General features: G+C 37.4%; 1 protein-coding gene across 3 annotated transcripts; it reads left to right on the forward strand.

Moving 5' to 3' along the window:
* The first annotated feature begins 12,453 nt into the window (after window positions 1-12,453).
* TWF1 (twinfilin actin binding protein 1) lies at window positions 12,454-25,098 on the forward strand. Of its 3 annotated transcripts, XM_055358815.2 has the most exons (10): window positions 12,462-12,603; window positions 14,243-14,320; window positions 16,352-16,530; window positions 18,278-18,373; window positions 19,307-19,411; window positions 20,230-20,250; window positions 20,982-21,107; window positions 21,363-21,513; window positions 21,719-21,840; window positions 23,063-25,098. In XM_055358815.2, the coding sequence occupies exons 1-10, from the start codon at window positions 12,477-12,479 to the stop codon at window positions 23,231-23,233; spliced, it is 1,176 nt and encodes a 391-aa protein (XP_055214790.1). In that variant the 5' UTR covers window positions 12,462-12,476; the 3' UTR covers window positions 23,234-25,098. The 3 variants fall into 3 exon arrangements, with proteins under 3 accessions (XP_004053037.1, XP_055214790.1, XP_055214791.1); XM_004052989.4 differs by lacking the exon at window positions 20,230-20,250 and having other exon boundaries at window positions 12,454-12,603; XM_055358816.1 differs by lacking the exons at window positions 12,462-12,603; window positions 20,230-20,250 and adding an exon at window positions 12,930-12,984.
* The last annotated feature ends 2,682 nt before the right edge of the window (window positions 25,099-27,780 follow it).

The following is a 27,780-nucleotide window of genomic DNA, read 5'->3' on the forward strand; positions in this document are numbered from 1 at the left end:
GTTATAGGAAGAAATAAAAAGTGGAAAGAGGTTCCTTTAAAATATTATGGATGTACATACCCCTCTAATTTCTATTTCTGACTCCATTAAAATGTGTATCAAAATCTGAACTGAGACCATAAGGGTAATATTAAAATGTTAAGATTAAAAGAACAGATACAGGCCGGGTGGAGTGGCTCACGCCTGTAATCCCAGCACTTTGAGAAGCCAAGGCAGTCAGATCACGAGGTCAAGAGATCGAGACCTTCCTGGCCAACCAACATGGTGAAACCCCGTCTCTACTAAAAATACAAAAATTAGCTGGGCATAATGGCACACGCCTGTAGTTCCAGCTACTCGGGAGGCTGAGGCAGGAGAATTGCTTGAACCCGGGAGGCGGAGATTGCAGTGAGCCAAGATTGCACCACTACACTCCAGTCCAGGCGACAGAGCGCGATTCCATCTCAAAAAAAAAAACAAAAAAAAACCAGATACAAATTTCAAAGTAAGAAAACTAGGTTAAGGTGGGTGGGGTGTGGGAGTGGGGGGAGCAGATTGTTTATAAATTAGAAAAAAAGGTGTTTAAAAGTTCATTTTATTTTCCAGTAAGTAGAAGGAAAAAATGTCAGTACTTACTTATATGTACTTTCTATTCTCACAGGAAATTTGATGCACTCAAACATTTAAAGCTTATCACATATAAATGGGTAGAAGTGAGAATGTATTTGTATAACTTTGTTTGCAAGTTTTAACGTGTATGGAGAGGGGAAAAATCAAAGTCCTTTATTTCAATAACAGTATGAAGGTGGACTTAAATTAACATTCTACAAACTCATCAGAGAGGCATCCTTGAAAAGTTAAACCTCTCCCATATTTTAGAGCTGCTAAATAAGTGCAAGTATATACCTGTGCTATAACTAAGTACATATTTTCAAGCAGTAGAAGTCAAAAGTGGACATGGAGTCTCCTTGTTTCTGTATATTTTTTAAAAATAGCTTCTTCACTCATGAGATAAACTGAGATATGGCTCTAAATTTAGTACGCAAAACTAAACTCTCTGAAGAATAAAGCTTTTATGCTTGCATTAATGTAGCTGATAAGAGTAAATTTTATGCAAGTGGAGAATTATGAAATAATTCATAGTCCAATCCTGAGCTTAGAAAAGAAGTGTATTTTTATTTTTTCTGCATTGATGCTAAGTGGAATCAACTAATCTAATAAAGTGTACCTTCAGAAATACTCTAGGATGACTGTATTCATACACTAACATAATTTATTGCCTGAAAAATAAAAGGTGATTTTTTTCTTAACTCAAAGGAATGATGTAGTTCCTTGTAAGTCCGCTGTGAAATATTTAAATAGTTTCCACTGCCTTCAGTAGTGGAAGAGTTTCTTAGGTGCTGCCTAAATATATAAAAATCCTAAGCTCATTCCAGTCATTTAAGGTCAAAATTCAAGTTTTGCTTTTGTCAGTTCAGGACTCCAAATGGAAATAAACAAATGTATATATTCTTTTCAATCATATAATCAAGGGAATATCTCCTAAATCATACTCATTATTCTCCCAAGAGGAGTTTTTATTCAATCACTATGTTTTCAAAACATAACTCTTATAGCAGAAATATATTTCCCTAACTAGCTCATTATCTCTTCAGGTAAGGCCAACGCATTTGACAGAGATCCACAAAGGTTATTTTTCTGAGTGTAGGTTAACAGGCACAGTTTGCACCCAAATTGCTTTTCCTGAAAATTGAAAACCCTATGAATTTTTACTCAATTCTGTTACTTATTTCTATTTTAAGAAGAGCATATTAAAACCAGTATTTAGATTCATTTAAATGTGGGCCTTTCAAAGGCCCTACATCTGCTCAGAATGCTGAAGAATCCAGTGTGCTCTTTGATGGCTGAAAGAGCTAGGCAGCCAGGATATTTCTGCATTCTTTCATAGTTCCCAGTTTCCAAATAACTTCAATTTATTCTAAATTCCTAATGCATTCAGGTTGTGTGAAATGTTAATTATACCATCTTGTATAAAATTAATATACATCAGATGTCAGATAAATTAATGCTGGCATCATATTATAGTTTGGGTCTCAGGTAGTTTATTTTCAATAACTTCAACAATATTGATGTTTCATTTTAGAGAATGTTTAGTTCATAGTGCAGTTAATTTTAAAAGCCTGAGAAATTTGGAGGATTCTGCTTGAATCAAATCACCGAGGTGAAACACTGGCATATGATGGCTAAGTATCTTCTTTCTTTGCAGCTAGTTTCCAAATGCAGGGCCTATCAAAATCCCTGTTCTGCCAGCTACTCGACCATCTCTCCAGAGTTTTAGACTGGGTAGTGGACAGGAGGTGAGTAAAGTCATAGGTAGCGGACAGGAGGTGAGTAAAGTCATGAGTAGTGGATAGGAGGTGAGTAATCTTGTGGGTAGTGGACAGGAGGTGAGTAAATTTGCGGGTAGTGGACAGGAGGTGAGTTAAGTTGTGGGTAGTGGACAGGAGGTGAGTAACATCGTGGGTAGTGGACAGGAGGTGAGTAAAGTCAGAAGTGAGCTAACTGTGGTGTGGAAAGAAATGAAGTGGTTTGGAGTATAATGAAGCAGAACAGAACACCTTGCCCACAATTACCGCCAACAAGCCAAATGGCATTTTGTCTACCTCGTCCCTTTCCCCAAACTGACAACCCCAGATAACTGCTCAAATGCCATTTGAAGTGATAGCCAAAGACTTTGAGCTTAGAACCCTTACAATTTGTGCACAAAATAAGTATTTAAAAAAATCTTCACAACACAAAAACTACCTAAGATAATAGAAAGCCTACTCAATATACACGAATATGCAAACAAATGGATGTTTTATTTAGACGTTCCAAAATTTAACGCAAAAAATTTGAAGCCCTAAACATTTGTAAAGTACAACACATTTGAGTGGCAAACAAAAGGAATGGAGTTTTGTCCTCCTTTCTCTTGCACTGCCTTCCTGCCCTTGTGCAGAGCCAGCTATTGGGTCTCAATTTATCATTGTCATCGGTGTTCAAAATGATGCCACTGATGGCTGACGGTGTTGTTTTGCATGTGTGCAACTGTGGCAAAAAGACAGCTGCATGACCAGCAGTTCTCTCCATCCAGCATATGTGAAAAGGCAGCCCTTTGGTTTATGGCTGCAGTAGCAATTTTTACAGCCTGTTACTGTTTACAGCTTTGGGTTCTTCACCTTGTATGCTACCTGACACCTTGACTCCAAACAAATGACCTACTTTTCACTTCATGATCTGCTGTTGCTGTTTCCTGGTATTTTATCGCCAGGCTGCCTCATTTGAAAATGTACCTCTGTGTATCCTTATAACACCTCTCCTGTGTCTTCAGCAATTCACTCTGCATCAGTTCCTCAGACAGCTGATACTGGGGTATTCTATTGACAGAACTAAGACAACTGGTGTTGGTGAGAGGCAAACAGAAACTTCCCTGACTTCCTAAATAGCTCTTGCCAACTCGTCACAAGACTTAAAATTCTTAACTGTTAAGGCACTGACAATTTGTATCCAAAGTTAAAGCATTAAAGGTCTCCATAAATGATAAATGAGAAAGATAACCAATAATATAATAACAAGAACTATTTACTTAACATTGACTAGGAGCTAGCCACTGAATATACTTGTCCTTAAAACCCAACGTGGCCTGCAAGATGTTATTATTGTCCCCAGTTTACAGATGAGGAAAGTGAGACGTCTGGAAAGATTAAGGAATTTTTCCTAGACGACACATCTAGCAAGTGACAGGGTAAGATTCAAACCCAGGGCTGGGTGTGGTGGCTCATGCCTGTAATCCCAGCACTTTGGGAGGCCAAGGTGGGCGGATCACCTGAGGTCAGGAGTTCGAGACCAGCCTGGCCAACATGGTGAAACCCCGTCTCTACTAAAAATACAAAAATTAGCTGGGCATGGTGGCGGGTGCCTGTAATCCCAGCTACTCGGGAAGCTGAGGCAGGAGAATTGCTTGAACCTGGGAGGCAGAGGTTGCAGTGAGCCAAGATAGCGCCATTCCACTCCAGCCTGAGGGACAAGAGGGAGACTTTGTCTCAAAAAAAAAAAAAAAAAGATTCAAACCCAGGACTGCCTGACCCCAAAACCCAAGGTTGCTGCATTGTACACTGGTAATGCAGCGGAACAGCCTTGGTCAGCCATTCACACCTCCACAGGAGCTGCAGTGCTCAATAAATGTTTGATGAATCAGTGAATGAGCTCCTCGTGGTGAATTAGTTTACCAGATTGGCTTCCAGTTACCTGGCAAGTATTCTGAACAAGCGAGAGTCTGGACAAGTTAGCTGTGCTAGGAGAAAGGAAAGATGCAGCCCAGAACAGAGGGCCAGGACGAGCAGGGTTAGGTGAGATAACATCTAGAGAAGCCAGTGGGGAGAAAGTCACAAATATGCTATGACGTTAGAAGGATGGTAGGGAAGAGAATAGAAAGAAAGAGCCCAGCAAAGATGAAACACCAAAACCAATTCTTGGATAATACTCTTGTTCAAAGATGACCCTGCTGCTGTGGTCCCTTCTTTCTCCCTTTGACCATCTCCCATTCAACATCACACAAGTAGGCAGTCGTGGAAGTGAGCTTTTTCCATAGGGGAAACACTGCTTCTCTCATGTGTACTCAAACTTTAAATTCCTCAAAGTGCAATTCAGCTTACTTAGAGTTGTATTTTTTTAATGAAAATTACATATCATTTCAAACATATTCCTGCTCCAGACCAGAGCTGTAGAACAGAAAGGTCTGTGTCCTTTTCAACACGTTAGTCCATCTCCATTATAAACATCTAAGCTGTGCTGTCACAGTATGAATATACCTGAAAATCTACTAGGGATCTTTGCCCTCTATCCCACTTCACTGTTAATGAGCTAGAATAAATAGGAAATATCAGGGCACTGACAATGGTTGTAAAAGAAAGGAAGGGAGGGAGGGAAAAAAAGGAAGGGAGGAGGGAAAAATAGAGTTTAAAATGAAACAAAATTGAGGCTAAAGTGAATTGCAGGTTACCTACTAGAGCCAGGGAAAGTGAACTGTGATTTAGCTGGACCTGTGCTATTGTTTGTGAAAGAACAGTTCACGAGGAAACAACAGTCACTGAGTAAGGAAGGGCCTTGAAATGAGCTTCTTTGAGAGCGTAGAAAACACTGCCTAGGGAAATGAACTGATGAGACTCATGTAGGCTGGCACACTGTGTGAAGAAATAAACTGTAATGTTATCTCAGAGAAAGGGAGGGAAAAAGAGTTCAGGATTTGAAAGGTAAGAAAGAAAACCAGTTCAGGGCCGGGTGTGGTGGCTCACACCTGTAATCTCAGCACTTTGGGAGGCCGAGGCCAGGAGTTCGAGACCAGCCTAACCAACATGGTGAAACCCTGTCTCTACTAAAAAATACGAAAATTAGTCAGGCATGGTGGCAGGCGCCTGTAATCCCAGCTACTCTGGAGGCTGAGGCAGGAGAATCACTTGAACTGGGGAGGCAGAGGTTACAGTGAGCCGAGATTGCGCCATTGTACTCCAGCCTGGGCGACAGAGCAAGACGCTGTCTCAGAAAAAAAAAAAAAAAAAAAAAAACAAGAGAAAAGCAGTTCAGAAAACCTGAATGAAATAGCACCTAGGATCATGAATAAGGCTGGTAGGAGTATGACTATGAAGGCAAGTGGGATGGACCTACGGAGTCAGTGAGTCAGAGGAATCCAAACAGAAAAGTGCTCTTGGGAGCCTGAAGGGAAAATCTAATCTGGAAACTTGAGTGGCAGACTCAGCTGCTGCTGGTGCTGCTGCTGCTTTTTTTTTTTTTTTTTTTTTTTTTGGAGACAGGGTCTCACTCTGTTGCCCAGGCTGGAGTATAGTGCACATGATCATAGCTCACTGCAGCCTTGAACTCCTGGGCTCAAGCAATCCTCCCACCTCAGCCTCCCAAGTATCTGGGACTACAGGCTACTTTTTTTTTCTTTTTGTACTTTTTGTAGAGATGGGGAGTGGGAGGCCTCACTTTGTTGCCCAGGCTGGTCTTGAACTCCTTCCCTCAAGTAATCCTCCCTCCTCAGCCTCAAAAGTCCTGCGATTACAGGCATGAGCCACCGCACCCGACCTCGGCTTCTCTTTAAAAAAGCCCAGCCTAGTATAGGATCAAAGTCAACTGGCTTAATAAGATTGATCAAAATTGCCAAGTGCAAGGGCTAGTGTGGACCCGGGAGCAGAAACAAGAACCTGGAAGAGTACGGTTAACTTGTGAAACCTTTGCTAACCTGATAATTGAACAGCACAAAAACAAGAATTTGACATTTCTCTCACTAGTATGTAAATATATCCTTCACTTTCCTTTCTCTCCAAGGTGCACATTAATTGTAGTAAAATGTGCTGCATTGCAGTGAGTAAAGAGAAAGAACAGAAAGAAAAGGTGGGTCAAGCTCCATGCTTCTGTGGATTCCTTGATCCCAGCCCACCCAACCCTCTAACAAGCTTGATTCTCCATTGACAGCAGGTCAAACATAACTGAAATGAAAGGCCAGAGAGAAATTGTTCCCGAGGGTTTTCTCTTTTAGGCGCTGTCTCTGAGAACTCATTTAAGAGAGAATAGTGTCAAGTCTAAGCCTGTAGGTAACAAAGAATGAAGTAGGAACCAGAATTGTAAGATTACATCATAAATTCAGAGACTATTGATGTCTGTTCGCAGTACTATTCAGCTGTTTAGCAAAGCTACTCAACAAATAGAATCTTAAACTTTTTTTTTTTTGCAGATGGTGAGTACTTTTTGGATTTTTATATAACCTTGGGATGAGTCAATATTTAATAAAAATGCTGAAATTCAGAAGATATATGTATCTCTTACAATGTTTTCATTTACTGTAGTAGTGAATCTCATTAAAGTTTTATGAATAAATAAATACATGCTGAAAGATATACAGTATTTCTAAATCTGATAACCAAGGCATATTTAGCTGCTTTTATGCAAAGGAATATTTTCAGGTCTCAGCTGATTTGCTTCTCTATTTAGCAAACTTATAGGAAACTTTTGCCACTATCTAGTTACATGCAAAGAATGTAGATTAATTTGCTGTAATTTCAACTTTAAAACTATATGTGTCCTTTGCTGCTCAAATTCTCACTAATTGCAATCTAAAATTTAGGAATCAAATGAATTTGGTAACACAGCATCCCTGTTGTACTAACCTGCTATGAAAGATTTCACTCTATGAACCAATGAACTGTATGATGAAGGATATTTTTACTTAACAGTCTTGGTAAAACAAGGTGCCTCACTTACAAAATATATTTGGCTGCTAGTAACACAGACTGTAATAAACTGTGGCTTAAATAGAATGGAAGTTATTTTTCTTGAATGTAAGATAATTCTAGGAGGAGGCATGCCAGGTCCAGTAGGGGAGAGTGACAATCAACAAGGAGGCAGAAGATTCCTTTCTGTCTTTCTTTTCCACTATCCTAATTTGTGGTTTTCATCATTTAGATACCCTCAGGTCCAAGACAGCAGCTGGAACTCCAGCCATCACAACTTCATTCCAACAGAAAACAGGAGGAGGCAGGGAAGGGAAATAGAAAAGGATCATCCACTATCTAGCCCCACTTAAGAAGCCTTTCAAGAAGACTCACCCAACAATTTTTCATATCATTGGTTGAAATTTAATCACATGGCCACATCAAGCTGCAAAGGAAGTAGAAATGTGAACTTTTAGCTAAGCACCTTGCCACATCAAATATTAGTTGTTTTGTTAAGAAATAAAAATTATTGTGTAGCAACAGTCTATCTCACCAAAAACTATCATTAAAGCATTACAAACACATATGCGCCAATATAATTATCTTAATAAATTACTTTTGAACAGTTCTTTTTCTGGGATACATTATATTACTGTTCCCATCATTAACATCAAATGTAAGAGTTAACTCCTTCATTGGCACACCCCTAAATAAAGGTCACCATATTGACCTAGCCTATTCTGAAAAAACATAACAGATACATTGAAGCTTTATGATAAAGTATTTGTTACGGAGCAGCGCTTAGTGAAAGGGTTAATCTGTTTTGGATCCCAACCATGAGGCTATGATTTTCAGGCAGCTCCAAAGAGTAGTTTAGGCTGGAAGTGAAGGAGCTTTAACTCTCCCATAATCTCACTGAGCATCCCTGCCCTCTCGCCCTGCTTGTCAGTTTGCTATGAATGCCTTTCTTGAATTTATTTTAAAAAATACAGCAGATCTGAACAAAACAAACAAACCCTGCTATGCAAGCTCAGCTCACAGTTCCCCTTGCACCATCTTCCCACCAGATTGCAGATTCCAGCCCTAAATTTATCTAATATGGAAAGTCTGGAGTGGCCTGTGTTGCGATTACGGAAATACATAAAGGACAAGGAAGACTGTCCCCGTTTGTGGACTCAGTATGAGATAATATCTCCTGTACATGCTATTTAAACGTTAGGGAAGGTTTTTGGGTGTTAATTAGCATCACTAGCAAAGACAGAGAAACAGAGAAAGAGAGCAAGCAGTATGTTCAAAGTGATTTGCAAATATTCCTATTAGGCATTTAAACCATCCTACCCCACATGACATGTTAGAGATAATGAGAAAGAGATTCAAGATGCTGTTGCTAAGGCACTTTTCCAACCCAGGGTGAAAATCTCACTATAAATAATACATCAGAAAGCTGGTTGCTTTGTGCTTTCCTGCACTTTGATTCCAATATGCATCCTTATCATTATCAACAATTCTTTTGAACCAAAGTGTTCCCTGTTTCTTTCATTGGAAAGTACGTATCATTTATTAATATTACTTCAGTCTAGATTTTACTTGGGAAAATAATAAAGAAATATCATTTGCTTGAACTATTCCTTAACCCAGACTCTCTGTTCTGTTTTCTCAAGCACCACTGAGTCCAATAGGAATGAAAGAATTTTATCTTTTATATTCCATTTCGTGAGAAGTTTTAGCAATCTTGTCAGGTGTTTATTGTGAATTGTTGAGGGTTATAATTACATGCATATAATAAAAGTTAATTTCAGTCAAGGTATGTTGCTTAATTCTTGATCCTCATTTTTTATAACCCAAAGGGTTACTTTTCTTATTTAATGCTTTATAAATCTAAGGACGTGTTACACAAAACACAGCAGTTCACAGGGCCCAGCGATATTGTGGTTTTATGAACCTATATAAGAAATCAACTTTGGATTGTTGCTTTTGAGGTTTGGAAATTCAATCTAACTCCATTTGCTTTGTTTTAAATGACCTTTTATTTTGAATCATACTGTATTGTAATGTATTGTGTTAGACTTACTTCTAACAAAATATGAAGCCTAACATACATTGAGCATTCATACATGTTAGAGCTTCATAAAGTCATATTTCACTTGATTTTCATGACAACCATGAGACATGGGTATGACATAACCAGAGAGAAAATGGAGACTTAGAGAGGTTAAGTAATGTTGTTCATGGTCATACAACTTCTATGTGTTTTTAAAAATTTTACAGCAGGGTTTCTTCTCTAGGAAAATCCAATGCAAATAGTGCAGATGTTTATAATTACCTCACCAAGTAAAGAAGAAATGAATCTATCAAAAAGGCTTCAATTCAGAGAAGAAACAAGATGGATGGATGAATGATTTTTTTATAGTTTCCTGTGTATATGCACTATACACAAACATGTATACTGCTCACATTAATGTGGCACACATCATAGTCTCTCCTATGGTAAAAAGACTTTATGGAGGGTGTGATTTTAAAATGTCATTATTTGGCAATTGACCACACAGATGGTCTAGGTCAGAAGTCCTAAACTACCATTTCATAGGTCAAACCTGACTTGCAGTTATAGTTCCCTTTTTGTTTTGTTTTCCTACATAATTGAAATAGAGATTTTACATAAAATCCCAGTTTCCGACATCACTTGCAAAACATAAGATTGGTCACCTTGCGCTTGAATTCCCACAGAGCATCAGTCAGTCAGAATTGAATTGAGTAGTAGTAGCTCCTTTTTTTTTTTCCTTTGAGACAGGGTCTGTTGCCCAGGCTGGAGTGTAGTTGGGTGATCATGGCTCATTGCAGCCTCTACCTCCTGGGCTCAAGTGATCCTCCCACATCAGCCTCCTGAGAGCTGGGACTACAGGTGTCAGCCATCCCACTTGGCCTAGTAGTAGCTCATTTTAGATGGATCCTGTGCTCCCTCTCATTGCCACAGTCTCCATTTATTAGCTTCATTCATTTATGTTATTTAACTGACCCCATAAGCATTTGTGTTTTGTGACCACCATCTTAGGTTCTAAACATTACCTCTACCAAACTGTAAAAAGTAGGAATTCTACACCTGTTTCCCACACCCAAGATCCATCTCCCCTCCTGTGATAATTGCCTTTCACTCATGGGCAGTGTATATTGGGTAAACCAGCCACCTTGGCCAAGAATGATTTGACACAAGCCAAGCAGGGTCATTCACGTGCTTTCTCTTAGGAACTTTAAACTTGGACTTAGAAGAGCTATGTAATCTCTGCATGCAGCTACAACCCTGTCAATTTGGAAAGTGTAGGGTAGCCATATTCAGCCATTTTGACTGCACAAGCAGAGAGATCTTATTTGGAGAAAAAGAAGAGAAAAGCAGAGGTGACAACCAAGTTGTCAAGATCTATAAGATCCTCCAATATCCTTATAATAAACCCTCTTATCTCCATACATTGTTTTCAAATGGTTTGTTTCTTACAGACACTTGTCTTAGCCTTGAAACCTGCTGACTTCCCAACTCTGTGGTTCAATTTCCAAACCCCTTAAAGTTAAAAAACAAAACCTGCTATTTTTTTCAGCTCGTCACACAGGATTATGTTGGTACTCAAAATAAGTCTATTATATATTATTTCTAAACTGTAAACTACCATACAAATCTAAGGTATTATTCTCATGACAGCTCTGGCAAATGTTCACTAAATGGAGACACAATAGATGAAGAAAAGTGGGAAAATATTTGTGGCTAGAGCAGAGCAAGGCACCCAAGACGCTCATAGCTTTTAAGTCAAACTATTGTACTGGCAGTAAATAAGCACTTTCTGGTGGCTGTCAGGGTGGTCCCAACCTAACTAGACATTCCTCTTCTTCAGGACTGAGAATACAGTGGCCTTTCCCAAGCACGAATATGGAAGGATTATATTTCGCTCATCTGTACTTTTGAGCAACGCCAACTTCCTTAAGCAATTTCCCCGAAGCACTAGGACATGAATCAGTCAAAATACTGCAAGTCAACTCTGCAATTTTCTCTCTGCTCAGCAATGTAGTCAAAAACTGGTAAATCAGGGTGAACCATTGTGTCAGGAAGAATTTGATTAGAATGAAACTCCTCCCTACATTTCTTAAATCCACACAAGTCATAAAACTCAGATTTAGTTTATTCCTGAATATGAGAATATGTCTGAAAAACAGAGCTCAGATAACAGGGAATAGAACATAACCTTGTTTGCTGTGATTCTTGTAAAGAAAAACAATTGCAGGCCTGTTCATCACTCATGAAAAATACATCGTATAGTATTTGAACAGTGATTAACTTGCACTTATATTATTGACCTGAATAAATTATTTGTTCATTAGCAGATTATAATTTTGTGTATGTGTCACTTCAAGGCCCTAAAAATAAGAACTAGCTTCCCACCTAGTAGCAGTAGAGAAGCAGTACCAAAAAAAACCAAACCCCCCACAAAACTAACATTACCTTTCAGGAAGGAACTACGTTTGTAAAAGCAGGAAAGGAAAAGATTTTTAAGTAATATCTGCTGCTACCTTACACATCTGTCCAAGTGAATTTTGAATAATTACTGGATTAAATAATAAACTGCCAACCTAAAGCAGAGCAGGATTTGCAATGGTATAATCGACCACAGAGGGATACTCAAATCAGCTAATCTCTTAGTGGCTGTCTCTTTCCGGAGTGAAGAGAAAGATACACTGAGTCTCTAAATGTGTCCAGCTGAAAAGAAAAGTTAACAGTCTGAGATTAACTTAATTTAAAATCGTGGAAAAATTTGATGAGAGGCAGTCTATATTAATTCTTTCAAAACAATGAAGCAAGGAGAAGGCTTTTCTACACTAAACGGTATCGATTATAGGAAGAGTAAACCAAGAAAAATAATGTGCACATCTTTTTTAAGCTGGAAAATGCCTATTTGGTAAAATGATCACTTCCGTTTTTGAGCACCCCTTTGCTGAGGCAGCGAATGGCGGCGTCGGCGGGGTCGTCAGAGAGCAGACGTCGGAGCACTGAGCTGTCTAGATTCTGCGGCTTTCCCCCCCGGAAGAAGCGGGAGAGGCGGCGGCAAGAGCAGAAGCAGGACCCCAAGCAGAGAGCTAGGATAGCGAGGCCGGGGGCTGGACCGCAGCCCGGTGGCCAGGAAGGGCGGCGGGGCGGCGGAGCGGCGGGGACGCTCGGGCACTCAGTCAACCTCACGGGGCGGGGCGGCCGCGGGTCGCGGGCGGATGACGCGCCGGGGCTGGCGGAGGAGCAGCCACTTCCTGGAGCCGCCGGCCGGGGCCGCTGGCTGCACTCAGCGCCGGAGCCGGGAGCTAGCGGCTGCCGCCATGTCCCACCAGACCGGCATCCAAGGTAACAGCGCCCGGCGCGACTCGCAGGGAAGGGGCTTCCGGGAGAGCCGGGAGGGCTGCAGGACGGGCAGGGCTGGAGTCGGGCCGGGAGCTCCGGAAGTCGGTGTCGCGGGGCGAGCCGGGCCTCGGCGCCTCTCCGCGCTCCTGCTTCCCGGGCGCTGCCGGCCTGCGTCCTCCTCCAGCCCGGTCCCTGCTGCCGTCACGTTGCAGATTGATCCGAAATTCGGGCGAGCGAAGGAAATTGGCTTTCGAGGCGGCCTGGTTGAAGGGGGCGTGCCTTCCACCGTCCCCGACAGTCGCCCAACTTTCCCCCTTTTGGTCACGTAGGGAAGAGCTGGGACAGTGGAGGCGACTGGGGCTTCACTACGCTGTCGAGAGCCAGGCGAGTTTTCTTTTTCATGGTCCAAAGGAGAATATTACAGGACTTTGATTGCAAAAAGAACCATGCCAGAATCTTTCTCACATCAGTAGGGGTGCTTCCCAAAACTCTCCCGCATTTTCTCCCCAAATAGGAAAGTGAGAGTTATGTTCTGAGAAATCTCGAGTGTAAGCGTGTGTTTTGATCTTTTTCCTAGATACTCCCCAAGGGAAACTGATCTGTATGGTTGCATGTAATGCGTGCAGACAGTTCAATATGCAGTTATATCTGACCTCCATTATTTCCTGGTTTGAAATTGGGCAGCCTGCAGGTATTCACCTCATCAAGAGTCAAATAATATATCCCCGGGTTACCCGCGATCACTTAACGAGTTCTAGTGTAAACTCAAGCTCTTACTGTTAATAGCGAGTCTTTCTCCCAGATGAACACTTAATTGTATGTTTTATTCGTAAAGATTTTTGACACCACCGCACACATCCCCCTGCACGCACGCAGAAGCAAAATAGTCTCAAATCTGAAAACGTTGTTTTATTTATCCGCATTAATTTCGATATATAAATATGTAGTTATTGACTCTCATGCTTGAGCTTTATAGCAAGCACTACCTACTTACATAGTGGTTCTTGCTGCTAATAGACAACACAGCAACGAAATTAGAACGAAATTGAAGCTTTAATAGGAACACAAGGGTTAGTTATTAAATACATATTTATTCAATGAGTTTAATCTAGCTTTTGAGAAATGCAAGTTAGAAAAATATAACCAGAGTTAAGATTGAATGCATTTTATTGTCTTTTTCTTTAAACAAGTTAGGATATTTGATATATACTGTTGTTTTTAACGGGAAAATACAGAAAGTGAATTGATGAAGGAGTGTCTGTCATAAGCTTGAAACTGAATTAGAGAATGAAAGCAGGTTTTCAATATTTTTCAAAAGAGCAAGAAAAGTTTTTCAAAATTGTAATTTGCTCATTATTGGGTTTGAGTAACTTAAGTATATTTACCCCAGTGTTATTTCTGCACAGAATTATGTAGCTAAAACAGATTAGAATTATTAACATACTTTTAAAATGCTAATATTTATATTTCTTAATTGTATACAGTCTTCGTTATTTTATGCGGTAAAGTTTTATAATACTGATAATAAGGATGCTACATGCTCCAGATTTTTTCTTTGTATTCTAATTAACTTTTCCAATATAGATAGGAAAGTATTTATATGTAAGTATAAAAAGTTTACTTTCTTTATCTTTTTCCACAGCAAGTGAAGATGTTAAAGAGATCTTTGCCAGAGCCAGAAATGGAAAGTACAGACTTCTGAAAATATCTATTGAAAATGGTTAGTTAAATATTTTAAAATATTTTCTGTTCCTGGATTAGTGGCTGTTGTATTTTTAAACTTACTGTGTGTTGTCAGTGATTTGAACTATTAATTAATGTGAAGCAAGTTCAAATCTTACGGTAACTTGGATTCCTCATATTTTGTGCAGGTCCCTATGGGCCCCTAATTTCATTCTGAATTATGTGACTATCAGGGAAACAGAAAGATGTTTTTTGATGTGACTTCTTCCTCTTTTACTTTTTGTGTCTCAGTTTCTGCACCACAGTCCATTTCTAATGTCAGTGCTTCCATCTCTGGAATGGAAATCACTAAACAGGTGATTATCAAAAAAAAAAAAAATAGTTACTTGTGAATTATTCAATAAAGTTTGTTTTAAATATAAACAAAGGATTTCAAACTCCCATTTTCTCCATTTGATTGCAACCTTTGCCACAGAAATGATCATTTCCCTTTCTTGTTTTGGGAAAGTTCTGAGAATATAACAAACTACAAATTGATTCTTTAAAAATAATTCTGTAAACAGGGAATCTGGTTGAGTGGGAGAATCTTTTAAATCAGGCAGAATTGAATTTGAACAATTACTGTTATAGGTACTCAGTCACAAATGAATATATTAAAATATTCCAGCGGCCTAATTTCTTAAATATCTGAAAATATTTTGCTTTGGAGAAGTAACTTGTTCTTTCACAAACTGGAAGTAAATCTAATTTGTTTTCTATTTTCTGCTTATATAAAAAATACCAGAATAGTTTGTAAGATATGCATTTGTTTACATACAACATTCAATAGGAATATATGTATATTGTAAAACAGCATATTTTAAAAATACTGAGCTAAAATTTTTAATGCCATCACTTCCTAAGTGACTAGTTAAGGAACTAAAATGGAAAAGTTAATCTAACTAGCATCTCTACAGAAGGAAAATGGCACTACTTCCTAAGTTATTATTTTCTGGTTTTACTTTTTTGTTTTGGGAAAATTTTTAAATAAGGAAAATTCCAAAGACTAAAATTGTATCATAAATACCTATATCTCCCCTTTATTAATAACTGCTAACATTTTATCTTATTTACTTCAAGCATTTTAGAAAATTCAGTGTTTTTCTGGTATAAGAGCATCCCCTTTAAACAATTTTGCTTCTGACCTCCTTACCCTGGGGCAACTACAATTGGGAGTTCTGATACTTGTGCAGTCTGTTTTTACATGTATCCCTAAATAGCATATAGTGCTCTTTGAGTTTACATAAACTGCATGATACCATCTTATTCTGTATCTTTCCTTTTTCTGAAAATGTTACATTTGCAATTAGTTTTGATAGCTCAATAATTCATTTTAAATCTGAACAGAATGTTATATGACTATGCCACACATTATTTTTCCATTGTCTTATTGATGAACATTGAGGCTATAACTTCACTGTTACTGTATAGTGCTGCAGTGAACACCTTTGTATTTATGTATAAGAGATTCTGTATGCATAGTAGATTAACAATTTTACTTGATTCTGCCGAATAGCATTTCTAAGTGGCTATACCAGTGTATACATCTAGGCAAATGTTTAAATCTGTAGCATTATGGCCAAATAAAAAGGAGTTAAACATGGTTTTATTTAATATTTCTTACTGTACAATTCATTGTTAATGTCAGAAATTATACTTTTGAATGGTAGTTTAAATATATTTTGTTGATAACTTAAGCACAAACATTTTGGAAAATAGAAATGTAATGACTGTTGTAGGTCATTACATTATTTGACCATTCAGTTCAACTGTTATGATCATTTTTATATGTTTCTTTCTTAGGCTGTGTATATTTTAAAAATTTTAACCATGTTCATAAAAAGTTAACAGTTTTTATAATACTCTATGTCATAATTACTTTCTATGTTGCCACATTTTTCTTTTCAACTTTTTGATGTGAATAATAGTAACTGGGAAATGACTATATATTTATTTTTCTAGTCTTCATCACACTACCACTTGATATTTCAAACCATTTACCTATCTTTCTAAAAATAATTTTTCATAGAGCAACTTGTGATTGGATCATATAGTCAGCCTTCAGATTCCTGGGATAAGGATTATGATTCCTTTGTTTTACCCCTGTTGGAGGACAAACAACCATGCTATATATTATTCAGGTTAGATTCTCAGAATGCCCAGGGATATGAATGGATATTCATTGCATGGTCTCCAGATCATTCTCATGTAAGTAACTTTTTTATAGTTTGTTTAACATTAAATGCTAGAAAGATGTTTTTGAAATTTCTAGGTCAAATAAAGGTTAAAAAGCAATAATTATTTCCCATAGAAGGGAATGATCATGAGGAAAATCCTTGGATTGATAACGGAGAATCAGGAATAATGTGCTTAGATTCGGGAGTTTTGTCCTTGAAATCAAAATAATTATTACTGATTTAAGATTTAAAAATTTGTGGCAATGGCAATTCTTTTTTTTTTTAAGGCAGAATCTCACTGTGTCACCCAGACCAGCTTGCAGTGGTGCAGTCTCGGCTCACTGCAACCTCTGCCTCCCAGGCTCAAGTGATTTTCCCACCTCAGCCTCTTGAGTAGCTGGGATTACAGGCATGTGCCACCACGCCCAGCTAATTTTTATATTTTTAGTAGAGACGGGGTTTCACTGTGTTGCCCAGGCTGGTCTCAAACTCGTGGCCTTAAGTGATCCACCCACCTCGGCCTCCCAAAGTGCTGGGATTACAGGTATGAGCCACTGTGTCCAACCTAATTTGTGGTAATTTTAAAATGACTCCATGGGCCTCTGAAAAATGAAGGAAACTGCCTGGCCCTGAGAGTAATAATTGTAATAAATCTGAGAACTAATTGAACATAATATTAAATTTTGTTAGTATTATCATACATTTATTAATCGCTACCATTCAAGTGATGGGCCTGCGTACAAACAAGTATTTTAGGAAAGCTGGTAGTAGATTGACTGTATAGAACAATAGACAGAATTAATATATGAATATGGCCCGATATTTAAAAAATTAATTTGAATTTTTCTTATTAAAAAATAATTATTTTTAAAGTTATCTAGATATTCTCAAAAGATCATCCCATTCCTCTTTAATTCCCCATGTTCTATCTGAAAGAAATACTGGGTTTGACCATGCAGGATTATGAAATTATTTGTTAATTGGTAGTTATCTTTAGTAGCTTTCCATAGATACTAGTTGACTCTTGAATTTTTTTTTCCATCTTTGTGTCCCCCTAAAATGGTATGTGCCATCGGTAAGCCGTGAATTTTGATTCTTAACAACTTAATTCGTAATCTTTGATACAGCTTTGAGAAGAATGTCACTATCAAAGTTACTTCATTTCAGTTTTCCTCATATTTTAATTTTTTATTCTTGAACTTATGAGTTTGAAAAATGAAGAATTTAAACAATTTATATTTTTTTCAGCTTTAAAATGTGGCCAGGCACAGTGGCTCATGCCCGTAATCCCTAAACTTTGGGAAGCCGAGGAGAGTGGATCACCAGAGGTCAGGAGTTTGAGACCAGCTTGACCAAAATGGTGAAAGCCCGTCTGTACTAAAAATAGAAAAAATTAGCCGGGTGTGGTGGCGCACACCTATAATCCCAGCTACTCGGGAGGCTGAGGCAGGAGAACCACTTGAACCTGGGAGGCAGAGGTTGTAGTGAGCTGAGATCGTGCCATTCCACTCCAGCCTGGGCAACAAGCAAATCTGCGTCTCAAAAAACAAAAAAAGTGACATTGTAAATTGAAGTCCATCTTAATAACCATTGATAGTTTAGATGCCCGTGTTAATGACGGTTATTTGTACACACGTATTTTAGCATATTATAGTGGGTGGACTTCAGCTCAGTTTTGTTTTTAATGTGATTTAGGATATTAATACATTCAGAATGTGCTTGCTTTTGTAATGTTATGTTTTCATCTATAAACTAAGTAAACTTTCACAACTGAATAGGTTCGTCAAAAAATGTTGTATGCAGCAACAAGAGCAACTCTGAAGAAGGAATTTGGAGGTGGCCACATTAAAGATGAAGTATTTGGAACAGTAAAGGTATTATGTTTGTATGTGGATTCTATATGTTGCAATTAAAATGATTAAAGAGGAACTCCTAGGTAATGGGTAATTGATACGAATTCAGATGGATAATCTGAAAACATGAGAATAAGAGAAATACTGTATTTCATATAATATTAAAGTTAGCTGTAATGAATATGTAACTGAGTTTATTCATTTGTATCTATTTGACATTGACAATAAGTGATATTGAAACATACTGATTCTTCTAAAGTATATGGTAAATATATGTATTTACACATATATACACAAATTGAAACACTGAAATATATTTTTGAACTTTTTTGTTTGTTTAGAGCTTTTCTGATTCAGAAAGTCATATAATCTAGTGGATAGAGCACAAGACTAGATGGGAATATATTGCTTCTTCACCATTAATTGTGAAGTGGGCTGGTTTCTTAATTTCATGAGTCTTAGTCTTCTAAACCACAAAATTTTGATGATAGGTAGACCTCTTTGTAGTATTTTTTTCTTTTGACATGAAAACTATAATAATTTTCCATGAATAATTACAAAGAAATTATATAAAGCATTATAACATAGTATTCAGAATCTGAATATGTTGATTATTGGATAATCATTGGGCAGTTTTCTCCAGAAGGTTAATTACAGTTGTCCTATAGACTTACAGGATGACCAGGTTCAGTATTTCACTTTGCCAGTATGAAACTCATACAAAATATTTAGTAATTATAAAGCTTCATATAAAATGAACAGTGGGTACTCCCCTTAAAAAGTTTTGAAACTTAAAATTGAGGATTAAAGAAAAGTAAAAAGATATTAAAATTCATAATGCCATTTATTTTCATTTAAAATCTTTTCTGTTAATGATTTTGTTTTTCCTAAAGTAACTTCACTGTCGTTTTACTTCTAGAGAATTACTGATTATAGTCTATTCTGTACTTACAGGAAGATGTATCATTACATGGATATAAAAAATACTTGCTGTCACAATCTTCCCCTGCCCCACTGACTGCAGCTGAGGAAGAATTACGACAGATTAAAATCAATGAGGTAAGTTACAACTACAAAGTCTTTGCAAGATTTTAAGTGTTTGAAAATACTGTATTTTTAATTAATAGATGTGGGAGGATAACTAGAGATTAAAGAAGTTAGGTAGCTTAGGTTTATTCCGTTTAGTTTAGAGATAAGGCTATGTGCTTAATGTCTTTTCAGAAAAAAAAAGTTAAAATGAATATTAAACTTTATATGCATTTTATAAATAGCTTTTCCTATAATCTTCCTGTCAGAATAGTAAATCTTCCTTTTGAAGTACAACTGTTGTGAATTTTGTACTTTGAATATTACATAGAGAAAAAGTGTGTGTTACCCATTTAGTGCAAAGAATGTATCTAATAAGGTTGCCTGAAGCAGATTATTGTTTTGTTGGCTTTCTAGAGAGTCTACAAATTAACTTCTATGAACTCTACTTGAATAGAGATATATATGGAAGATTATTATTTGAGTACCTGTTGAGCATATTAGAGTCAATAAATTTCAGCCATATTATTTTGTAGTTTATCATTATTTTTAATGTGTTTTCTACAGCCATTCTAACATACTGGAATAACTACTGTATTTCTACTGGGACTTTACAGAAAAGAACAAGTGGCTGAAACCACTATTCATTAGCTGAAACCACTGTTCATTAGCCTGAGTCACAGACAGTAGGAATCAGTCTGGAGAATGGTTGAATATCATTTAATATTAAACTGGTAGCAAGGATCTATCATATTATTTTAATTCATATTATTTGAGTAGGGCTTTTTATGTGATTTTTTTTTTTTTTTTTTTTTACGAGTTTGATAGTTTGTTTTATTCCTTGCAATCAGAGCCCAGAGGATCATATTGGGGTATGCATTCGCATATGTTCTATGATGTTTTCATTAACCAATATCATTTATGCTGTAGAATCTCCATTCATTTTTTTAAAAGTAAAATTTCTATTGGACTTTCTGTTGCAACACTGCAAATGAGACTCTCTACTAGCTATCATTTATCAAGTATAAAAATCTTAAACATGTGCATTGAATGCTTTCTTATCTTTCTCCTCTTCCAGTACATGCACACCATGTTCTTAGTAAAGAAATCTCTTAAGTCTGGAACTTCTGCAGTAGTATAACTTGTTGAGCTGTGTTGTCTTTGTACACTGTTTGTACTCCTTTCAATTCAGTGCATGATGTTTGTGTTGCATTTTCTGTCCAACAGAACAAAGTAAAGTTCTATACATATTGTATGTAGATTGTTGTTTATAAATTCTATCAAGTAAAATTTTATAATCAGTGGTGTAATCTGATGACACTCTAAAGAAATTGTGCCAAACCAAACATAAAAACAAACCCCCCCAAACCCCACTAACTGTACACTCATTCAAATGTTCACTTCCAACATTGTTGTAAAGATGTGTCATGCACTCTGCATGTTGACAAAATGCTAGCAGGACCGTAAACAAATGTGAAAAATAATTTTAATTATAGGTTGGGCTAGGGTTGAATGATACTATTTTATAGAGGTTGGGTTTTCTTATGTTTGCCATAGGATACTGCTAACTGCTAAACTTGTAAATTAAATCTGTCATACTTAGGTACAGACTGACGTGGGTGTGGACACTAAGCATCAAACACTACAAGGAGTAGCATTTCCCATTTCTCGAGAAGCCTTTCAGGCTTTGGAAAAATTGAATAACAGACAGCTCAACTATGTGCAGTTGGTAAGAGATGTATAATGATTATTAAGTGGCTGCTCTTTTTGGTAGTTTATGACTCATATAGGGTTTATTATTAATGGATTTTACATTTTAAATAGCTTTCTGATTTCTAAAATTCATTTTGTAAATGTTCATTGTGAAAAAGTCAAACCATCCAGAACTAAGTTCCTCCTTTATCTCTTAGTCTTTTTATTATATGTTTTAACTTAATTTCCTTATATCTGGTTTTAATGAACATATTTTGTTTCTTATTGGCAGGAAATAGATATAAAAAATGAAATTATAATTTTGGCCAACACAACAAATACAGAACTGAAAGATTTGCCAAAGAGGATTCCCAAGGATTCAGCTCGTTACCATTTCTTTCTGTATAAACATTCCCATGAAGGAGACTATTTAGAGTCCATAGGTATATGATACATTGTTTTTAACACATTACTTTCAGTTTGTTTATTGGTGTATCAGCCCTATATTCTTACTTATTTCTTGCCCCAGAGGGCTTAGCTGTAGTTTTATGAAGTTTCTGTACTTGTTTTTATGAAGTTTATATATGTAGTTTTATGAAGTTTATGTATCGATATGCTAATTAAATTTGTTATTATTTGAACTTACAGTTTTTATTTATTCAATGCCTGGATACACATGCAGTATAAGAGAGCGGATGCTGTATTCTAGCTGCAAGAGCCCTCTGCTAGAAATTGTAGAAAGACAACTACAAATGGATGTAATTAGAAAGGTAGCCCACCTATTTTAAAATCTTCAGTTTTTGCTAAATTTTTCTTTTCATTTCTATGTAGTTTATGATGTACTGTGATTTATAAATGAAAATATTTATTTTTCTTGTTATCATCCTAAATCCTTAGGATCTCCTCTAAGTGCCTGGGGACTACCTGTCATGATCCCCATCTCTATATGTATCTGTACTTTCTAGTGAGCCACATGTGGCTATTTAACTTTAAATAAGATTTAAAGTTCTGTTTCTTAATTCCACTAGCCTTATGTCAGATTCTCATTAGCTAAATGTGGCTACTGGCTACCGCATTGGTTAGTGCAGAATTTATAGGACATTTCCATCAGTGCAAAAAGTCCTATTGGACAGCGCTGCCAGAGCTACATACTTGTGATTATTTCTACTGCATATTAATAAGGAATTACAGTCTCCATTATGACTGAATTATGGGATGGTTGGGAGTCTTTCCAGTTTGGGGGAAGGAAGGAATAAGCATAAACATTTGAATTTTGGGAACTAAGCTACCAATTTTCTTAAATTAATTTTCTTAAGTACAGATAAGGCATGGGGAAAGATATATATTCTTGAGCCCTTAAACTCATAAAAATACAGGTCCTTAAAAACTACCAGTGTTTTTAGGTTCTGAACCCTTCATGCTTTTTAAGTTCCTAAGAATCAATCACTTTATCATGGGTAGCACCTTCTATAGCAGGGATCAGCTGACTTTTTCTACAGAGGACCAAATAGTAAGTAAAGGCTTTGCCAAGCCACATACAATCTCTGTCATATATTCTTATTGTTGTTTAACAACCCTTAAAAAATGTAAAACAATCTTACCTTGGGCAAGATTTGGCCTTCGGGCCATGGTTTACCTCTCTTGTAGAGGGCTTTCAAGTGACCCAAGTGATGAAAGGGTCATGAGTAAATGTTCCTTGAATAAATAGTGTATCATAGCAACTTGAGAATATAGTGGTGGCTTCTACTTTTAAACATTATTTAAACTGGAGCACTAAGAAAGAACCAAGAAGGAAGTGAATGTAGCTGATTATATATTCAAGTAACTCATTTAGCCCCTTCCCCCAAAAGAAGAAAGTGAAACTGTTTACATATGGTCCTTGATTCTGCCTTACTGGAAAGGGTATTATTTGTGAGCATTCATATACCTGAAAACCAGCTTGTTGCTTGTATTAGGTTTTGAATGTTGTGCTTCTAATTTTATCTTTTACAGATCGAGATAGACAATGGGGATGAGTTGACTGCAGACTTCCTTTATGAAGAAGTACATCCCAAGCAGCATGCACACAAGCAAAGTTTTGCAAAACCAAAAGGTCCTGCAGGAAAAAGAGGAATTCGAAGACTAATTAGGGGCCCAGCGGAAACTGAAGCTACTACTGATTAAAGTCATCACATTAAACATTGTAATACTAGTTTTTTAAAAGTCCAGCTTTTAGTACAGGAGAACTGAAATCATTCCATGTTGATATAAAGTAGGGAAAAAAATTGTACTTTTTGGAAAATAGCACTTTTCACTTCTGTGTGTTTTTAAAATTAATGTTATAGAAGACTCATGATTTCTATTTTTGAGTTAAAGCTAGAAAACGGTTCAACATAATGTTTAATTTTGTCACACTGTTTTCGTAGTGTTGATTCCACACTTCAAATACTTCTTAAAATTTTATACAGTTGGGCCAGTTCTAGAAAGTCTGATGTCTCAAAGGGTAAACTTACTACTTTCTTGTGGGACAGAAAGACCTTAAAATATTCATATTACTTAATGAATATGTTAAGGACCGGGCTAGAGTATTTTCTAAGCTGGAAACTTAGTGTGCCTCGGAAAAGGCCGCAAGTTGCTTACTCCGAGTAGCTGTGCTAGCTCTGTCAGACTGTAGGATCATGTCTGCAACTTTTAGAAATAGTGCTTTATATTGCAGCAGTCTTTTATATTTGACTTTTTTTTAATAGCATTAAAATTGCAGATCAGCTCACTCTGAAACTTTAAGGGTACCAGATATTTTCTATACTGCAGGATTTCTGATGACATTGAAAGACTTTAAACAGCCTTAGTAAATTATCTTTCTAATGCTCTGTGAGGCCAAACATTTTGTTCAGATTGAAATTTAAATTAATATCATTCAAAAGGAAACAAAAAATGTTGAGTTTTAAAAATCAGGATTGACTTTTTTCTCCAAAACCATACATTTATAGGCAAATTGTGTTCTTTATCACTTCGGAGCAAATACTCAGATTTAAAATTACTTTAAAGTCCTGGTACTTAACAGGCTAACGTAGATAAACACCTTAATAATCTCAGTTAATACTGTATTTCAAAACACATTTAACTGTTTTCTAATGCTTTGCATTATCAGTTACAACCTAGAGAGATTTTGAGCCTCATATTTCTTTGATACTTGAAATAGAGGGAGCTAGAACACTTAATGTTTAATCTGTTAAACCTGCTGCAAGAGCCATAACTTTGAGGCATTTTCTAAATGAACTGTGGGGATCCAGGATTTGTAATTTCTTGACCTAAACTTTATGCTGCATAAATCACTTATCGGAAATGCACATTTCATAGTGTGAAGCACTCATTTCTAAACCTTATTATCTAAGGTAATATATGCACCTTTCAGAAATTTGTGTTCGAGTAAGTAAAGCATATTAGAATAATTATGGGTTGACAGATTTTAAAAATAGAATTTAGAGTATTTGTGTGGGGTTTTGTTTGTTTACAAATAATCAGACTATAATATTTAAACATGCAAAATAACTGACAATAATGTTGCACTTGTTTACTAAAGATATAAGTTGTTCCATGGGTGTACACGTAGACAGACACACATACACCCAAATTATTGCATTAAGAATCCTGGAGCAGACCATAGCTGAAGCTGTTATTTTCAGTCAGGAAGACTACCTGTCATGAAGGTATAAAATAATTTAGAAGTGAATGTTTTTCTGTACCATCTATGTGCAATTATACTCTAAATTCCACTACACTACATTAAAGTAAATGGACATTCCAGAATATAGATGTGATTATAGTCTTAAACTAATTATTATTAAACCAATGATTGCTGAAAATCAGTGATGCATTTGTTATAGAGTATAACTCATCGTTTACAGTATGTTTTAGTTGGCAGTATCATACCTAGATGGTGAATAACATATTCCCAGTAAATTTATATAGCAGTGAAGAATTACATGCCTTCTGGTGGACATTTTATAAGTGCATTTTATATCACAATAAAAATTTTTTCTCTTTAAGTTGTGTATGTTCTGTTGGTTTTTCTACTATAGTTTTTTTAATTGTTTGTGTAATGTTTCATAATTCAGTACCTGGTGTTAGGTTAGGAATCCCATTCATTTATTTGTTAATTAGTCTGCCTAAGTCCAAAAAGGATTTTAAGTAGCTTTAAACCTAGGCAAGAATAATTGTGACTATAGAGTGCTTAGATTAAAAATTTCCCACTGTTGTAGCAATAATAAAAATGCCATGAGTTATTCATTTTCTGTAACAGAAGCACCCCAGTACTGATTTACTTGACACTAAACTCAGACTTGCCACTGTATTCATGTGAAAAATGTTGAATGCACTCCTGTGTGCGATTTGGTTTCAAATCCTTTTTATTAGAGATGTGACAAGATGGATGTCTTTGGTAGCAGTTTTACAAAAGATGCTGAAATAGCTTTAGAAAGGCTCATCGTTGGGCCGGGCGCGGTGGCTCACGCCTGTAATCCCAGCACTTTGGGAGGCCGAGGCGGAGGTCAGGAGATCGAGACCATCCTGGCTAACACAGTGAAACCCCGTCTCTACTGAAAATACAAGAAATTAGCCGGGTGTGGTGGCGGGCCCCTGTAGTCCCAGATACAGGCTGGGCAGGAGAATGGCGCGAACCTGGGAGGCGGAGCTTGCAGTGAGCCGAGATTGCGCCACTGCACTCCAGCCTGGGCGACAGAGCGAGACTGTCTCAAAAAACAAAAGGCTCATTGTTAAAACTTTTAAACATTTAAGCTAAGGCATTTCTACTCAGAGCTAAAATAATGTACTAATGTGCCTGAGGTACGTACTGTAAACAGTTTGGTGTATATCCTTTGACATTTTCTTTGCAAATAGAGCCATACGTTTCAGGATGGAATTTTTGTTGTTGTTTAGATGGCGTCTTGCTCTGTCACCAGGCTGGAATGCAGTGGCGCAATCTTGGCTCACTGCAACCTCCACCTCCCAGGTTCAAGTGATTCTCCTGCCTCAGCCTCGCCAGTAGCTAGGACTACAGGTGTGCGCCACTACGCCCAGCTAATTTTTGTATTTTTAGTAGAGATGGGGTTTCACCATGCTGGCCAGGATGGTCTTGATCTCTTGACCTCGTGATCCACCCACCTCGGCCTCCCAAAGTGTGGGGATTACAGGTGTGAGCCACTGCACCTAGCCTGGAATGTTCTTTTTTAAATAAAATACTAATTCTGGGCTTCATACTAAATTTTGACCCAGTAGGTGGGTCCAGGAATCAAATAGTTCTACAAATGATTCATGGCTAGCCATGACTGGGAACAGTTTACCTTAAATCATATAAATTGTAGCTCTCCCCCACCCCAATTCAGCCAACAAACTGAAGTTTTACACTGTACTAGTTATGATAGTGGCACTATCTCATAGAAGAAAGTTTAGGTCTCACTGTTGCCCAGTAGCTTCTACATGATTTGCCCGTGGCTCTCTACCTTCCTTGGTCAGTCTGCTTCAGTTCGTTGACAGCTCTCTGTTCCTCTAGTAGACCAAGCACAGCCTCAAGAGCACTGAATGCGTTCCCCATACTGGATCACTCTAACCTGGTATCTACATGCCTTCCTCACTTACAGGTCTCTGCTCAAGTGTCAGTGTCATCTCCTTAGAGAAGTCTCCCCTAATTTCCCAATCTGATTGTACTCCTTGTTCCTCTCACCTTAATCCTGCTTTATTCCTCCTCATGGCACTTAGGTATTCTATATCTGTGCATATATTGTCTCTTCCACTAAAATACAAGTTCAATGGGGACAAGAAGCTTAGTTTCATTCACTGCTACATCCTTAGCACCTAGAAGTTTCTATGATATAGTGGGCATTTTTCAATTTATTGAATGAATAAATGAATTTACCTTTCCTTGAAGAACAGCTGTGAAAGGAGCACATGCCAGCAGTGGTAGGTCACCAGAGGATCTAGCCTCCATCATTTTATTTCTGGCCACAGGAAAACTCACTAGCACTGGCAAAATCTCTTGCCCTGCGAAAGCCATGGGTTCTACCACACAAAATGGCAGTACTGACCCATTCCTGAGCATCAAATGCCTTCCAGTAGGGATCTTCATTCAGCTGATTCTGTGCTCTGAAAAGATTGATACCAGCCTACTCAACTGTCAGTGCTGCTGCACTACCACCCTCATTTGCTAGGATTCAGCCAGGCTGTAGTTTCTTAGTGAACTCTGGATGGTTAATGGGAAAGAGGCAAGCCATGAACAGGGGTTAGATTGCATTTCTTAGTTTTCTATTACCAAGCTGTATTTATAATAAGACAAACTGGGCCACATCCTTGTGTGTGTGTGTGTGTGTGTTTCTGACTGCCACTTACTGGCTACATGACTAAATCATGATTTAGTCATACTAATGCATAACAAACTAGGTGATTTTCAATGTGATTTTCATGGTAGCTTATACCTGTAATCTTCATACTAACGAATAACAAACCATACCATACTAATGCATAACAAACTAGCCCCCAGATGTGATTTTCATGGTAGCTTATACCTGTAATCTCACACCTTGGGAAGCTGAGGCAGGAGAATTGCTTGAATCCAGAAGTTCAAGACCAGCCTCAGCAACAGAGTGAGATCCTGTCTCTACAGAAAATTAAAAAAAAAAATTAGCTGGGCACAGTAGCACGCACCTGTACTCCAACTACTCAAGGTGCTGAGGCAG

Source organism: Gorilla gorilla, chromosome 10 (genome assembly GCF_029281585.2).
Source record: "Gorilla gorilla gorilla isolate KB3781 chromosome 10, NHGRI_mGorGor1-v2.1_pri, whole genome shotgun sequence".
NCBI classification, from domain to species: domain Eukaryota; kingdom Metazoa; phylum Chordata; class Mammalia; order Primates; family Hominidae; genus Gorilla; species Gorilla gorilla.